The 17,321-nt window shown below is 33.8% G+C and overlaps 1 protein-coding gene across 1 annotated transcript; it reads left to right on the plus strand.

Moving 5' to 3' along the window:
- The first annotated feature begins 908 nt into the window (after positions 1-908).
- LOC113298724 (uncharacterized protein At1g08160-like) lies at positions 909-1,773 on the plus strand. Its single transcript, XM_026547542.1, has one exon. The coding sequence runs from the start codon at positions 974-976 to the stop codon at positions 1,577-1,579; it is 606 nt and encodes a 201-aa protein (XP_026403327.1). The 5' UTR covers positions 909-973; the 3' UTR covers positions 1,580-1,773.
- The last annotated feature ends 15,548 nt before the right edge of the window (positions 1,774-17,321 follow it).

Consider the following 17,321-nt stretch of genomic DNA (forward strand, 5'->3'; position numbering starts at 1 on the left):
GGCCTTCCCCCCTGACACAAAAGTCTAATGACCCAAGGGCCATGCCCTTTTAGCCAATTCTATGGTATTTAAGCCTAAAACTCTTTAGATTTTAGTCTATGTGGGACTATTGTTTTATCTATTCAAATGAAAAAACAATTAGTGGGCAATAGGTCTAGAGATCAAAACATAGTCCATGCAAATTTGGTATAACAAAGCCGTTTTTTCTAACATGTATGTCGAGAAGCAGAAACTAGCTCCCAAAGTGCCTGTTGTTGGGCAAGAACATACTTACTGGTTTTCCCTTCGATGACCCCCACGTCAAACTTAACAAACCAAGTCAGCAAACTTTAGCTTTCCGCCCCGCCATTTTCAGTTCCAATTCTGAGGCCTATCATCAATAAAGAGGAATAACTTGGGAACGAGGCAAGAAAATTGGAAGGAAGAAAAAGATAACATGAATATGCAATAAATAACGAAAAACAAAAAGACTAGGGAAGAAGATCAAGAAAGGAATAGCTTGAAACCAAGTTTATTCCATGACAAAGTTAAAGTTGTTTGAACCCTTACAGATAATCAAAAACACTCACTCTCTCTAAAGTTCAAAACTATGGACTTCTTTTTCACAAAGCACTAGTGTCTTTGCTTCGACTAATTACCGGTTCCAATCCACATCCGATTAACACATAAAACCGATCAAAAATGCGTAAAACCCATTTCAAATTTATGGAATTAAAACAAACTTCTTCTTTCTAAATAATAGAATCTTAATACCCCTCACATAGTTTGAGTTTGAATGAAGATAACAATAAAGAAAGAAAAAGGGGACTAAAGAGAAAATTCTTTGATAGACATAAGGAATTCCTGTGACCCTTTTGATCATTTCAAATGTTCGTCTACTTTTCCATCTATATAAGAAAAAAAAACATCAGTTTCTTGTTCACCATATCCCATTATCAATCTAGGTCTAGTTACAGCTTTTATTTTCACAACCATGGCTGGTCCTATAACCACTACTTCTACTCCAACAACCCCTCGAAGCCGGTCAGCTATGTTACGGTGCATTGCAATTACATTACTAGCGTTAGTAATTCTTGTTGGTCTTGCTGTGCTCATCACTTGGCTAGCACTCAGGCCCAACAAGTTAGTTTATACCGTTGAAACAGGGAAAGTGGAACAGTTCAGCATACATTACAATCGTCTAAATACTACGTTAGGATTTGTTGTAAGAGCATATAATCCTAACAGAAAGGTATCAGTGTATTACGACTCAATCGATGTTTCAGTGACGTACGATGATCAACCTATTGCCTTTGAAACTCTTCAACCATTCTTTCAACCTCATCGAAACGTGACAATGCTAAATGTGAAGCCCACAGGTCTGGCTGTTCCGCTACAAGGGTCTGTTTCTAAGGATCTTAGGCTTGAAAAATCATCGGGTGAGATGGTATTCGACGTGAGAATTAAAGCCAGGATTAGATTCAAGGTAGCAAGATGGAAATCGTCGCACTATACTGTTCGAGTTAAGTGTCCTTCTGTCGAAGTACATTTATCCTTTCCGAAGTTATTTAGACAGACCAAATGCGACGTGGATATTTAAGTGTGTGCTTTTATATATATGGAGTACTTATATGTTTGATTTGATTGTTTGGTTCATCATTCAGCTTTGCTGATGATTGTGTGTTCTGATTGATATTTACTTTTTGAATTTTGCTTGTTTGATTGTTTTGTTTCAATTTATTTTGTTTGGAAAATAGGTTATTTGTCCAAATATTTTTAAAACATGGTTCTAATGGACGAGTAAAAATTAGTATGGGTGAAATGGACACCAAAAAAATAGCAAGAATGAAACTGGATTCATCCTGGCTTAAACTTAAAAAAGAGCGAGGATGAAACTGGATGCATCCTGATGTAAATTAAAAATAAGAAAAAGTATTTGAAAATGGGTAGAATGAAACTGTTTACATCCCGACTATTTTTACATTCTCGTCCATTTAAACAATATCAAATTTTACATGTCTTTTTCACCCAGGAATTGTTGATTTTGATGTTTTTACCCAATTTTGTGTAAGGGTAAGTTTTATAAGTTCTTTTTTTTAAGAAAAACTTAAGGCAAAAGCACCTTAAGGAACCATTACAACTTCATCAACACCATTACATGGACCATTACAGAGATAGTGTATGCAACATAAATTACAAGGATAATATGAGCAACAACACTTACAGATCTGATGTAAGAAACTTGAGCAGATTTGACTAAGATGGACACTAACAACTCTAGAGACATGGCAAAGAGAATCACCCAATAATACAACTAATTGAATTCTTTCCTTGTGAAGTTTAGATGGTATTATTTGGAAAGAACTAATTTCTTCCAAATCAATTAATACTTTTTCCCAAGGTAAAATTGTTAGGATCCAAAAAAAGATCCATCCATCTCTCAGGGTTTTGGGTGTGTGGAGATGAACAACCACACATAGCACTCCTTTCCTGGTCACGAACAGGAGAGGTAGGATCATACAATGATCCACTTGTTTGTAACGTAGTAACTGAAAGGAACCCAATACAGGGGTATTGATTACTGATAAGATCTTGCTACTTCGCCTCTTTGAATCGGATGTTATGTTGATTGATCTAAGAGTTGAGTATGTGATTGTTGTTGCTGTTTCTGTGATTCTTCTTGTTGATTCTGTGATTGTTGTTGCTGCTGTAGTTGAAACTCTTGTGATTGCTGCTGCTACTTTTGAAACAAGTGATTTTGTTGCTGCTATTGATCCTGATTTAAGAGATGCTGAAGAAGTATTGAAAAAAGAAATTTTCCTCCACAAAGAGAGAAACCCATCAATCCTAATAACGAATCTACACAAACCAGAGAAGAACTACTCTACACCGATCTAAAACTCAAAGGATGAAAACCCAACTAGATTTCTCAAAGAAATCAGTCAGATTTAAACCAAAAACTAACCTAAAAAGATGAAATCAAAGCAGTAAAAGATGAAAAGGCAAAGGGAGAAGATGGTTTGAACTTTTCTTACTCAGATCCGCTCTAATAGAACAAGATCCGAGCAAGTGAAGACTCAAACGGCGCTAGGGTTTCGTTGGGCTTTCAGAGAGGATTTTTTTTTGAGAGAGAAAGTTTCCAAAGTTTCCTCCAGAATGAGAAGTTTTATAAGTTCGGGTATACAATTACCTGCGAATGAGGTGGGCGTGTATTGGGCCTTAACTTCTATTCTACGGCCTAAAATGCATAAGATCTTGATTTTTTTCGCCAAGAAAGTGGCAGGAGTTTTCATTTCAAAATCATCACTAGATGATTTTACCATGTACAGTACTACATTGTTTGGAGTCTTTGGACCTGGATAAGAATCACGTTATTAGAAATGTGCGAACACACCTCTAGTTCTGTGTTCGCCTTTGGGAACGCGGATTAGTAGCCTCAACTGGGATAGTAGCTATCTCAAGAAAATGGACTAGGGAACACTGAACCCCAACGGAAAATGGGTTAATACTTCTGTTTTTGTAACTAGGCATCATGGAAAAAACAAAACGCATTTCAAGGAATTTGAACCACAGTCTAACATACTCAAGCTCTCCATTGCTGGAAAGTGCAAAACTAAGAGATCACAAGTCAAATCTCAGCCTCTCTACCCTGCAAAAAAAATTTAATAGATAATAAGCCCAACTTCTACTACTTAGCCTAAAGCCCATATAGCAGCTGAAACACTTCTTCTGTAGCAGACAGCAGTACAAGTCCAGACTAGTACTGTTCTTTTGTATGAGCCACGAAGGAGTTAAAGTTGGTACTATAGTAGAACGTGGAAAATAGGCAAAATGATAGCTAGTCAAGTCATAGCTGTTATTCTTTGGAAGGGAGTTGATTACCAAGAATCAATCACATGAAATCCAAACACAAGCTAAAAAAAGGTATAGGAATTATTGATATGATGAGTACAGTTCAATTCTCAGGTAACGGAACCACGTGAATACATACTGCATGGAGTTCTTTACATTGCTGGCTAATGAAGGTACAAACGAACTCTACGATAATATTGAAAAACGTATACAGTATTAAGGGAGCAGAAATAATGTTACCAAGCTTTATCTGTTTAGTCTTCTTTTCATTAGAAAACATTCCAAGGAAAGGAACAGACCTAACCAAACATATAAAACATTTTCTCTCAAAAACGAATAAGGAAACAAATTGACAGTAACAAACATACAAACTCTCCAGTTTTCATACACTTTTGGTCTCCCTCTTGTGCAGCATACCATATTGTGTTGATGACTGGCACGTTGCAAGAGAAGTATAGTTTATACATCATAATCATTGCAGTTTATCATATAGGAGATCCAAAGATTAAGTTATAATCCATGCAATTAGGATAATAAAGGTACAATAACGCATGCACTGCATGGGGGTGCGAAATGTGATCGATCAACAAATTATTCAATGAATTGTATAGTTATTTGGATTCTAGGTAAATGGAGTTTTGCTAAAAAAAACTCCAGAAATGATAAACATAGATCGGCAGGGAGAATGTGGATGTGGGAATGAAAATGAGACCTACCACATTTTTATGTTTTGTCTATACGTTTTTCTATCCCAATGACTTTGTCTCTTTTCTAACAACCACACATGTAAACTAAATTCCCTTGTCTTTAGGTGTTCACCATCAGCTTGTTGCATCTCCATGCATGTACTACATTCCTACTCATTCCCATTTGTGGTTCTCTTAATTCACCAAATTTAATTTTTACGTATCTTAACTTGTACTCGATTTATAGAAAACGCCGTGGTCATTTTGATTTTCTAAATTAGTTCCTCGGATCTCACAAATTCTACATTTATTTTCTTTGATGATGAACGGATCGATACAAGGGAATTGTCACCTAAAACGTGATTCTGTAAATCGAAATTGACATACGTACGCTTGTTAGTCACTATTTTTGGTATAAAGAGAACATCTGCACTGTCACAATTACAGAAATCGTTGGAATCCCAGCTGGTTGTTGGCAATGGCATTATCGAGTACTTTAAGTAGTACTCACTACTCACTGCTAATTGTGAACGTTCGAAGTATTTTAAGAGAATTTGTTCTCATGAAATACAAAAATTACAGCTGGCTGGTAATTGTACATCTACAAAATCTGTGACGAAAAACAATGCCACAGTCTGAAGATGCTTCTCTTTGAAAAACACTTCTTTTTTTTGTTTTGATGAAAAGATAATATTATATTAATCAAGTAATATAAATCAAAACGTTTACAACATCACTTTTTTCAAAAGCACTAGATAAAATGTTTGATTTACTAATTTTTTCCTTTTAATGTGTAAAGATAAATATTGGAGATTCTTGATTCTTACTTCCTTAGCCAATGTATTCGCCGTTGAGTTGTATTTTCTGTTAATATATCTTACTTTGGCTTGTGGAAAAATACCCATATTTGCTTCAACCTCTTCCATTGTATTTTCAGCTTCCCAAGAAATTTCTTTACATTTCTTATTAATGAAATCGGTAATACTTTTGCAGTCCGTGACGAAAGAAACACTGGAAAGAATATTATTTTTTAACCAACAGGTAGCTTTAAGCATTGCCTTTGCTTCTGCATGAATTGCTGACATTGCTTTATCTGAGCCTGCTTCGATATGCATGAATTCCTCTTGATCCACTGAATATATGATAAAGGCGAAACCCGTTGATAGATCTTCTTTCTTGAAAGCCGCATCTATAAAAATTATCCATTCCATATTTAAAGATATCCAATTTGGGTTTGGAATCAGTCTGATTCTAACAAAAAATTTCATAGAGATTGATAATGATGTTGTTGATTGTAAATATTTGTTTATCTGTTCTATCAACATTGTCGGGTTAGGTACGTTTCCTTCGAATACAACTGAGCATCTATGTTTCCAAATAAACCAGAGAACAGTAGCAATTTTGTCCGATATTTGATCATAGTTCGTATCTTTTATCTTGTTTTTGACCCAATTGCTTATTAAGTCAGAGGAAGGCTGGTTCTGAATAACACGTAAAGAAACCCAAAACCAAACGGCTCTCGCAAAAGGGTAAAATCTGAATAAATGTTGTTCATTTTCTTGAATTTGCGCGTTACGCATCTGGCAGTCCGCAGAAACATCTTTCATGTAATAAGCTAGTCTACTTGAAGTTGGAAGAGCCTTCTGCATTAATTTCCAAACGAATAATTTAATTCTTGGAATTGTTTTAATTTTCCATAATATCTTCCATGGGAAATTCGCCATATTGTCATTTTCTTATTCTTGATTGTTAAGAAAACTATAGATATTTTTTACTGAAAATGCTCACGATGAGTGGTGCCTCCACTTTATTTTGTATTTGTCTTCTCTTTGTGTCGAGATTACAAAAATAAATTCCTTAATTTCCTAGCTGAAAAATTCATCTAATTTTTCAATGTCCCAACTATTTTCATGAGTGATTAGCTCTTTTACCAATTATGGAAATTGGTATGTTCTATCCGAAGGTTTTTGAATTATATCCTCATTGGGAATCCACCTGTCTTCCCAAAAATTTGCCGAATCTCCATTTTTAATTTGTCACACGAAGTTACCCTTTATAAGATTCAAGCCTTTTTGGATACTAGTCCAAATACAAGAAAGATTAGACGTTCTCGAATTCTCTAGAGGATTTGTGGTTGGAAAGTATTTTGCTTTTAGAAGTTTAACCCATTATTGATTTGGTTCAGAGATTAGTCTACTAGCCAGTTTGGTTAGCAGAGCTAAATTGAATTGGTGCGGGTTTTAAATTCCAAAACCCCCTTGTGATATGGGTTTGCAGATACTGGTCCAAGCTTTTATAAAACCTCCTTGTCTTTTCACCCCATCTTTATTCCACCAAAAAATTCTTTGAATTCTATCCAATTGATCTAAAGTCTCTTGAAAAACATTGAGGACTTAAGATGTGTTACTAAAAATTATGGTCTTTGATTTATTTATAATAAAATTATTGTGTTTAGCATCCATAATGATCCTTATTACAACAACTAATCTATTAAAATAACTTAGGGAAAATAAAATTACAAATGTAGTTCTTTATATGTCCCATCAGTTTTAAGACTACGTTAGCACTCCTTCCGTCCAAGTTACAAAGGCGGAAAACCTAAATATCTTATATTAAGAAAAAGTTTGGGTTTCATGAAAATTCATCTCGTTTCTTGTTTTACCCCTTATTATATTCCCAATACTATAAACATCAGGTTAGTGGTGGTGATATCCATGCAACATTAATAAGAGTATTTGTGTCAAAAATAACCTAACAATATGAACTCCGCCTATCTAGTTGGACAAGCAAAAATCTCTTCGCCGCCTATATATCTTGGACGGAAGGAGTAACTTTTATGGTTGTACACACTAGAACAATGGGTAGATGGAAACCATCAGGGGTTAACCCAGTTGGTCAGGAGCCTAATTCTCAAGTAGGAGATCAGCGGATCGAATCTCCACTCAAGAGTTTAGAGATCTCGTGAAATACTCTTCTTATATAAATACTTATAACTTTATTGTGGGGAATGGACTGGATCTGCTCAGAGGAGTAGGCTCAGTGGATTTGGCTGTCAGGAGACAGGTCCGGGCCTATGCCAAGTTACAAAAATAAAAATAGGCAGATGGAAAATGGAGGGAAAAACCATTAGTATCATGTATACTAAATTATTTTTATACCCTCGCATATTGTTTGTTTGGAGTTAAGCAAATAAGAGTGAAAAATAAAGTAAGGGCTTTTTTATGAAGTTGCCAACTTTCTGAAATGACTGTCTTTTTAAGTCATTGTATAAAATGGCCGAGTTTGAATAAAACGGGTAACATCAATTAAGTGCACACTTGTATGTTATCCTATTTAGTAAAAGACATGTAAACCCCTCAATCGGCTAAGTAAATCCGAGTTCTATCGTGAATCCTTCTGGAATTGAGAGTCTATACCTAAATTTATCAGAGATTCTAAGATTTTTTGGTTTACTAGACTTCTTGAATTACATGCTTCGAAGAAACGAGATTATAACAGTAGGCACCATTATAATAAAACTCACAATCCCAATTCATTAAGAACAGTCAAATTTACTTATTTCTTGCAAAATATTGAGAAAAATTGACTGAAATCAAATTGAGGAAAAGGTTGTGCTACCATAAGTTTAAACATGAGTTATTAATCGATTGATGATTTTTTTACTTACCTCAATTCCGATAAGAATAGTATTTCTTTCGAGTGGATCTGCTGTTCATACTAGTTCTAAAAGAATTATTTCTTTTGAGACTTTCTTCAAACAGTAACTAGGAGTGAGATGGTGTTGTGATATATGAGTTTTTATTTGTTCTTCTAGCCCTTATTTATCTTCTTACCTGCAAATCTCATACAAAACATACATCCCTAGTCATTCATAATCCCTAATGATTTCACCAGTCGTTAACACTGACCACCAAAATCGATGGCAACAACTTAAGTTCTCAGCTTGTTTCACGCTTGGACCAAATAGGAAAATCATTTTTCACCCGATGTTCAATGTTATCTCCATCTTAAATATGAATCCTAACTCCTCCAAACGCGACCACTAAACCATGGCATCGGCTCCTATTTCTTGGGGTGTTTCGGGTTCACAGACTCTTCCAAAACAATTTCAAACTCTTTATTCAGATACCCACAAAATAAACATGCATCAATTCAAAGTTTAAACCCTTTGAAAACATCCACAACTTCCTCCTCTTGAATCATCAAACTTTATAAGCATCAACATCAGTTTCTTAACAGGTTATTAGCTGATTCTTTCACCCAAAATCGATCCAAAATAACCCCAAAAGCATCAAATACACAAATTGAAAATCACCATATATTTGTTTGAAAATTAAAACAAAAAAAATTCAACTTTATCATTTAATTGAATTCAAAACTACTTTTCCATTTAAAATAAGAAAATTGAAACCTTAGAATTTGCGTAAAAGATAATATTGACGATAATCATATGAGAGAAACAATCATTTAGGAAAAAAGAAAATTTCCATTATGAAGACGATAATGATAAGACTGAAGACCGTGGAGAATAGTTTTTCTTCTCAAATCCATGGAAGAAGAAGTACTTCAGAGAGACATAGAAACAAGAAGACCAAAAAGAAATGAAATGTTACTATTCAGAATGTATTTAGGTTAGCAAGGATAAGGTTAATTTCAACGAGAAAAATTGATTAAATTAACGCTTTTAACCATTTTGGTGGACACAGACGATGAAACTAATCGAAAGACTATTTTATATAAGGGCTCAAAAAAGTGGTCGATTTATTAAATAGGGGTTCAGAAGTTGGCAATTTTCTTAATTTTCCCAAAAATAGTGTATTTTGACCGTAAATAAGTTATCATAATATAGCTTAACTAAACTACATTATAAATTATCTCTACCCACCCACAATTATTTTTAATCTCCTTAATCTATATATATATGAAAACAAGGGTAAAATAGGAAAAATAAACATAGTTTACCTAATTATCATTTTTCCCTCCAGTAATTTTTGTATTATAATATTCTACTATATTAAAATGGAATAGATAATTGTGAGTTATATAACTCCTCTTTCGTCTCCCTTCCCCCTCTTCCTTTCCTTTCCAAACCTTAACCTAAAATCGCCACTTTGTTCCCAAACTATATATCTCCTTTTTCCAATATATATATATGTATATTAATTATCTTTACTTAGATTTAGGTTAGTTTTTGATATTTCTTGTCCACATTATCAATGGTGGTATTAAACATTAAACCTTCTTTATCATCCATTGGAGAGATGATCTTGACCAGTGACTATATGATATATGTATCATCACTATTGTGACTTACGATGGCTAGGGTTTTATCTCATTTGGATGAAAAATAGTCGATGATTCAAAGTTGGTAAGGATTTTTCTTCTACAAGTTGTTTATATTGAGGAGTTCTAGTGGTTTTGATAAGGTTCTTTTTGATATTGAGTTGGTGATTTTGATTTTGGTGAAGTAAGTGTAATTAATTTTGGTTTTTGGGTGTTGAAGACGTCAGGTATTTTTCGATTGTTTCTCGGCGTTGAAGGCATGAAGTCTTCTTGGATTGTTCTGGTTTTTGGGCGTTGAAAATATCAGGTATTAGTCAATCATATGAAGGAAGTTTAATAATAATGGATGTTGCTCACTTTTGGATATGCTTCACGTGGTAATGGAGTAGCGTTAGGATGATTTGGTGATAATAGTTTCATAATTATCACGTGTTTGCTTTAGAAACTCTTCAGTGCTGGGATTTTTAGGCTACTGGTGGGAGTTGAATTATTACAATCCTAGTAAGGAGTGTTATAGCACTACTCAGTTGAACTCGCACGCGCTGTTATCTCAAGCTTGTTTGTCAAGTTTAGTTGATCAAAACTATATACTTGATTTCTGGTATACTTATAGTTATGTCTCGGATTAGGATAGAATGTGTAGTTGAGCTTTAGATTTCACGGCGTTCACCAATTGAAGAAGAAGATCTACTAAGGAGCTTGGAGGAACTTCATCAACAAAAGGTATGTGAAGACTAAAACTTATCTACCACTCATAAGTCTATTATATTCTATCTTCTAATGAGACTAAGTCGTATAGCTATATAGACTTTTACATTATACACATTTGATATTTCGAGTCGAGTTTATCTCGCTTATCTATTTATCGAAATATGTGTTGGAAGCTTTTTACTTTATCTATGTTCATCGTATTCTTGACGAGTTTAGTTGGAAACAATCTATTTGTTAGAAACTAAATATTAAGTCAAAAGATGATCATATGAAAATTACCTTGAAGTTTCGTATTGATTTATGTGAGACAGTCATTTGATGTTAGCTCGGGAAGTTTCGTATTGATCATTCGATCACTTGAAAAGTACTTGAAGCTAATGGTATGTGTGAGATTACCATTGTCGTCTTTCAAGGATGTTTCAATGATTGAAATGAGAGTTTAGAACACTTACCCATGTCTGGATACAACACGGTATGCATACCTAGTATCGGAACTGTATTGTGATGATTCAGGTCCGAAACTCTTGTTTGCGTACCTAGCATGCGAACAGGTTTACCTGAGTTAGGTCCGGAATAGTTTTTTGCGAACCGGGTTTGCGAACGGATTGACTAGGCTAACGTCCGGAGCTGTTGTTCGCGTACCTAGTTTGCGAACACAGTGGCGAAGTTCTAAAATCGGTAATGTATGATTCTCATACTCATGAACTAAAACATTTACGATTCAAAGAATGCAAATTAACTTTGCAAACCGTGGCTTAATGTTCATAAATTGATTCTTGTGTAAGTACTTTATACGATTACGAATCAAACCGATTTCGATTTAATTTGTTCGTATATATTTCTATGAGATAGTGAACAATTGAACAACTCTATTTGAAACACAATTAGATTCATTTGATTATCTATCATGATTGATTGATTGATCTTCATATTTGATCTAGAAGTATTAGATGAATACGACTAAGACAAAAGTGTTCATATGGCTAACTTCGGTTAATTGTTATTAAGCCAACTCAATAAACACGTGTAGGTACGGTAACCCATATCTAAATATATATTTCCTTTGTGTGTAACAAGCTAAGACCATCTAACGATGGAAATTAAGCAAACTTAGCTTGAATCTTAAATAGAAATTAGGAGCTCATCTAACGGTGAATATTGAATGCTTTGTTACTAAGCTATCTGAGCTTTAATTGTAAGCAACCCTGATCTGAAAGACTTTATAATGAAAAACTCTAGCAAATGGAAAACCCAATCCCGACACTTTCTTGTGTCCTAGTTGCAAACTAGAGTCGACTCTCCTTTAACCTCACTATTAGGTTAACAGCTTGAAGACTTCATTTGGGATTCGTGAAGACAAATCCAACTACTTTCTCTGTAGTTGTGTATTCTGATCTTACTTGTTCCATCGTATTTATTTTTATCTTATCTAAGATTTACTCGAGATTTATCTACGATAGGTAATATATAACAAGTAATCACAACAGTTCTTCGTCTTAGACTCTTGTGATTACGCAATAACTTCTCCTGTTAATCAATTAGGTTATTATGAGGTGACTAATAAACAGATTTCTAAGCTGATCTTCGGGGGTATAAGACCGGATTGTTAGTTGGTTCATGTTCACCTTGATCTTTGTATCAAAAGACAGAACAAAAACCAAAAAAAGAATAGACATATCTGTGGGAAATAGATTTGTTTGTAAGTTTTCTACTAAAAGAGTTTGCAACTCTTAGTTGTGGGTGAGATCAGCTAAGGGAATCAAGTGCGCAGAATCCGGCGTGGTTTTAGAGGCGTAAGGAACGCGACTGTACCTTAATCAGTGTGAGACTTGGTTAGGGATCAACTACATTCCAGTCTGAAGTTAACTTGCAGTAGGCTAGGATCTATAGAGGCTTAATACAGTATGGTGTTCCAATCTTGGCTAGGTCCCGTGGGTTTTCTGCATTTGCGGTTTCCTCGTTAACAAAATATCTGGTGTTTGTGTTATTTCTTTTTCGCATTATATTTGTTTATATAATTGAAATATCACAGGTTGGTCGTAGTTCAATCAGTTGATAAATCCGACGTTGTTTGTTGGATAGAATTTGATTGACACTTAGGCGTTGGTCTTTGGTACCATCCAAGTTATTTCTCATATCAATCAGGCTCCCGGATTTCTATCTGTTTGATTTGCTGTTTGTATTGAGAAATAGATAAAAACTCTTTGATATAATTCTTGATTGAGTCCCGCTTTTAAGTTGGTGCTCTCCGAATTAAATTGGAGTGTAGTCCATACAGATTGCCGAACGAATTACTGGTTGTGGTTGTTATACCCCGCTTTTACAGAAAGCTCGAAGTTGAATGAGGGTACCGCCAGCTTATGTGATTTTTCGACTCTTGAACTTAGATTCTTTTTTTTTTTGTATTATGTCAGTATCTTCCTTTCTATTTTTATTTTGTACTTATTATTCTTTGTGCATGAATAAATCTTCTCTTCCAATCAAAAAAAAAAAAGGTGAGTAAGATATTTTCTCTTATGCATTCATGTCAGAAATGTTTGTTATTTATCGAGACTATAATATTCAACATAAGTAAAGATTTTTTGTTGGAAATTTTGGTGAAAAAGAAAAAAATATGACTTGTGCTAAAACTTATATAAAATGGTTTATTTATTTCTTTTCTTTATTTTTCAAATCTGGCCCTCGGTCTGCTCATAAAATACTTATTTAGAGTTTTTTTCTTATTTCAACTTTTCAGATAAAACAAGTTTTAGGGTTAATTTATTTAGTCAATTCGACCTTTAAAGGAGCTAAAATGACTTTATTTACTCTTCATAAAATTATTAGGTAAATCTTACATATTAAATAAATTATAATTAAGTTTCACAAGTCACCACAAATACAAATTAGTTTCATGCGCCAAGAAAATATCTTGGTTAGAGAAAACATCTTGGTTATGTTTTGTTGATACATAACCTTTCGACATGTTTCATACGTACAAAAAAAAACTAATTAAATTTGAGAGGAAATAGAATACTAAAGGGATATTTTGCGTTACTTCCTTTTCAAAGATCGCTAATTAAGAAATCCTCCCCTAGAGATTGTTTATTAGTGAAACCTCTTGTCGTTACGTTATCAGTGTAGGTGGCCGTTATGTGCCACATAAGACATGTAAGCATGGCAGAGTGTTATGAAAAGGTTTGAAATAGCCTCTTATTTAAAAAAACAAACGAGCCTTCCTCCTTCGTCAAAACAGGCCATGACTCATAAGTCGTCATCATCAACAATTAATTTAGTCATTCTTAAACCTTACTAATTTTTAAACCTTATTAACTCATCTGACCGCCACGAATATAATTAGTAATTACCATTAATGTATATCTACATACCATTACCACCATGAACCACCACTAAGACCCGCAGTTCAGATTTTTGAAAAATTAGGATATCTTAATGCTACAAAATAATTTTATCATCAAATCAAAAAACAACGAGTTCAATGAGGCATAGAGATACAAACAAGGTTGTTTGATCCCCGAGCGAAATCAGAGCGTGTTTGAAGAGATTACAACAAGTTTCTGATGTATAAGTAATAGTGCAATTTAGGAAGAAGAAAAATGGACCTGATTTTAGCATCACAATTCGTGGTTGCGTTTAAAATTGAACCCACATTTGGGGTACCTTCACAAATCAGGAGACATCACAAAAAGACAAAAAATAAAAATCATAAAGTATTATTGAAAACCCTATATCCCAATGATTTTGGTACTGGCTAAATTATTCTTGATTAAGTAGTTATTAATTAAGATTCATTAGTTAACAGATTAGTTTTTTAAGATTAAACTTGGGACGGTGATTTATTTTGTGTTTTTATAACGATTTTCAATTGCAACATCTTGTAGATAATCAAACTTTCATCCTTGAAAAAACCCTAAATCAAGAAACTAATGATACAAGTGAAGAGCCACACAAGGAAAGTGAAGAAACTAATGATACAACTATTCAGACTACTCAGGTATAGGTTCAAATAACGTTAAATTTGATTTTCTTTGATTTGATTCACAAGAAAATTAAGACGCAAGCCCAGAGTTGGCATACCTACAAGATCGACTCCAAAGAATCAGTATATTCATTATTTAGCTATGCCGGTAATAGTTATTCTCCAATTTATTTCTAAATAGCCGACATGGTCGAAGAAATACAACAATGCCGAACGTTTGTTCCATAATCGGCACTAGGTCGGCATTGTATAATGATCCACCAACTATGCCGACAATAGTATTTCTTAGCAAACCCCAAAACTACACACAATCGGCATTGATGGAGTGAGGATCGAGTATGCCGACTGTAAATATGTGTAGTTGGTGTTCAGTGAATTTTAATCAACCATGCCGACAAAGTATATATTCACAACATAGTATTGGTACCTCTCTAGTATTAGATGTATCTAATTGCAACGAATTTGGTTTCCAGTTTTTGTTTTGATTTTTAGGAGAATAAGAAACTGGAGATGCTTTTTCTTTTCTTTTTTTGACTTCACCTGGATTTTGGTTTTTTTTTCTTAAACTTATTAATAAAAAAGGGTAAATTGATATTTTCATCATTAAAATCTCCGTTTTAACAAAATTAAGTTCTATTTAGTTGCGAGTATCCTTGAATTTACGGAGGTACCCCAGATATGAGTTCCTATAATTGGGATCTTATGGTCTTGTAATTTCTTTCTTGTTTTATTTTATCTTTTCTTTTAGTTCTGGTTTTCTTATGTTTCCTTAATAAAAAGTTTTCTTTCTTCAAAAGAATTTAAAAAATAGGGAGGATCCATGGACACTATCATACATGATTTGCGTCATTTTCTCTACAAAATACAAACGACAATGAATTTAAATCTAATATTTAATTGATATATTTCTTTTATAAGAATCTGTATTCCTACGAAAAATGTGGACAATTCGAGATACGAAACCTCACCATCTACCGATTTTAGTTTCAACCGTTAACTTTTAACGGAGTAGATGGTGGTGTTATACGTCTCGAATTGTGCTCATTTTTAGTAGGAATATAGAGTCTTACAAGAGGAACATATCATCAAAATATTAGATTTAGATTCATTGAGCATTTGGATTTTACGGAATAAATGACACAAATCATGTATGATAATAGGGAAAAATATCGTTTGGTCCTTTTTTAGGTGGGTCCATGTCAGTTTAGTCCTTTGGTCAAACGCCTTTACTGTTTGGTCCATAATTATTTAAAAATATAAAATAGATAAAAATACCCTTTCGTGTTAATTTTTACTTATTTTCTTGTAGCATTTCATTCTGTGTGATGAACCATCAAAGTTCATTCTTACAAATGAAAACCTAATAAAAACCAAATTAAATCATATACGAACGAACTTCATTATTTCATTAAAATTCTACAAAAGATTCATTATTAAGAACAAAAACCTACATAAATCAGAGTTCATTTCTGGAATGAACTCCTCATAAAACCTACATAAACCAGAGTTCATTTCTGGAATGAACTCCTCATAAAACCTATATAAACCAGAATTCATTTCTAGAATGAACTCCTCACAAAACTTACATAAACCAGAGTTCATTTCTGGAATGAACTCCTCATAAAACCTACATAAACCAGAGTTCATTTCTGGAATGAACTCCTCATAAAACCTATATAAACCAGAGTTCATTTATGGTTCATTCTAAAAATGAAGTTCATTCCAAAAATGAAGTTCATTCCAGGAATGAAGTTCATCTTAAGCAGCACAACAACAACAAAACACATAAATCTTCATCTTCAACAGCATCAGCAGATTTCTAGGGTTTGACGAGTTCATCTTCATAATCATCTCCAATCGCAACAACATCAAGAAAACCAAAAAAACTAATTAAATCTTCAACAACAGCAGATATCTATCTATCTTGAGTTCGTCTTCATCTTCATCATCATCATCATCACCAATCGCAGCAAACATCAAGAAAAACAAAAACCTAACTAAATCTTCAACATCAGCAGATCAATCTTTGACAGCAACAATAGTAGTAGACGATGAGTTCGTTCCATCAAGAAAAAACATCAAAATCTTCATCACAAACCAGAGTTCATTCCTGAAATGAACTCCGTCATCTTCATCTTCTTCATCAGCAGCAGCAACGCATCTTCATCCTCTCCATCAGCAGCAGCAACAAACAGACGAAAAACATCAAAAACCAGAGTTCATTCCATAAATGAACTCTGTCATATTCATCTTCTTTTGTAGATCCGAAACTTACCCAAGCATTTGAAGATGATAAAGGTTCATCATCATCATAAATAGCAGCAGAATCTTCAACCTCACCGTCTCCATCATCAAAACAGAAGCAAACATCAAAAAAAAAAACACAAAACTTCATCGTATTCATCATCATCATCATCATTCATCTTCTTCATCACTAGCACAGAAAAAAATAAAAGAGAAAAAAGAATCGCCATCATCTTCTTCATCACTAGCAGGAAGAAAATAAAAAAGAAAAAAAGAGAGAGAAATTTTAGATCTGAAAATATAGGAGAGAGAAAGTAAATCTGAGAATGATTTCTTCTCTCTTACTATTTGACTTTATATATGGTCATAATCTAAAAGGGTATTTCTGCCACTACAAGATGACATTTACATCATCCTAGGACCAAACTATAATTTTTAGGACTAAACTATAATTTATATTACCAAATAGGACCAAACAGACAATTGACTGGGTCAATTGGATTAAACTCTCTCTAATACTCCCTCCGTCCCACCATTAAATGACCTATTTACTTTTAGATTTTGTCCCACCATTAAGTGACCTATAT

This window comes from Papaver somniferum, chromosome 7 (genome assembly GCF_003573695.1).
Source record: "Papaver somniferum cultivar HN1 chromosome 7, ASM357369v1, whole genome shotgun sequence".
In the NCBI taxonomy this organism is placed as follows: Eukaryota; Viridiplantae; Streptophyta; class Magnoliopsida; order Ranunculales; family Papaveraceae; genus Papaver; species Papaver somniferum.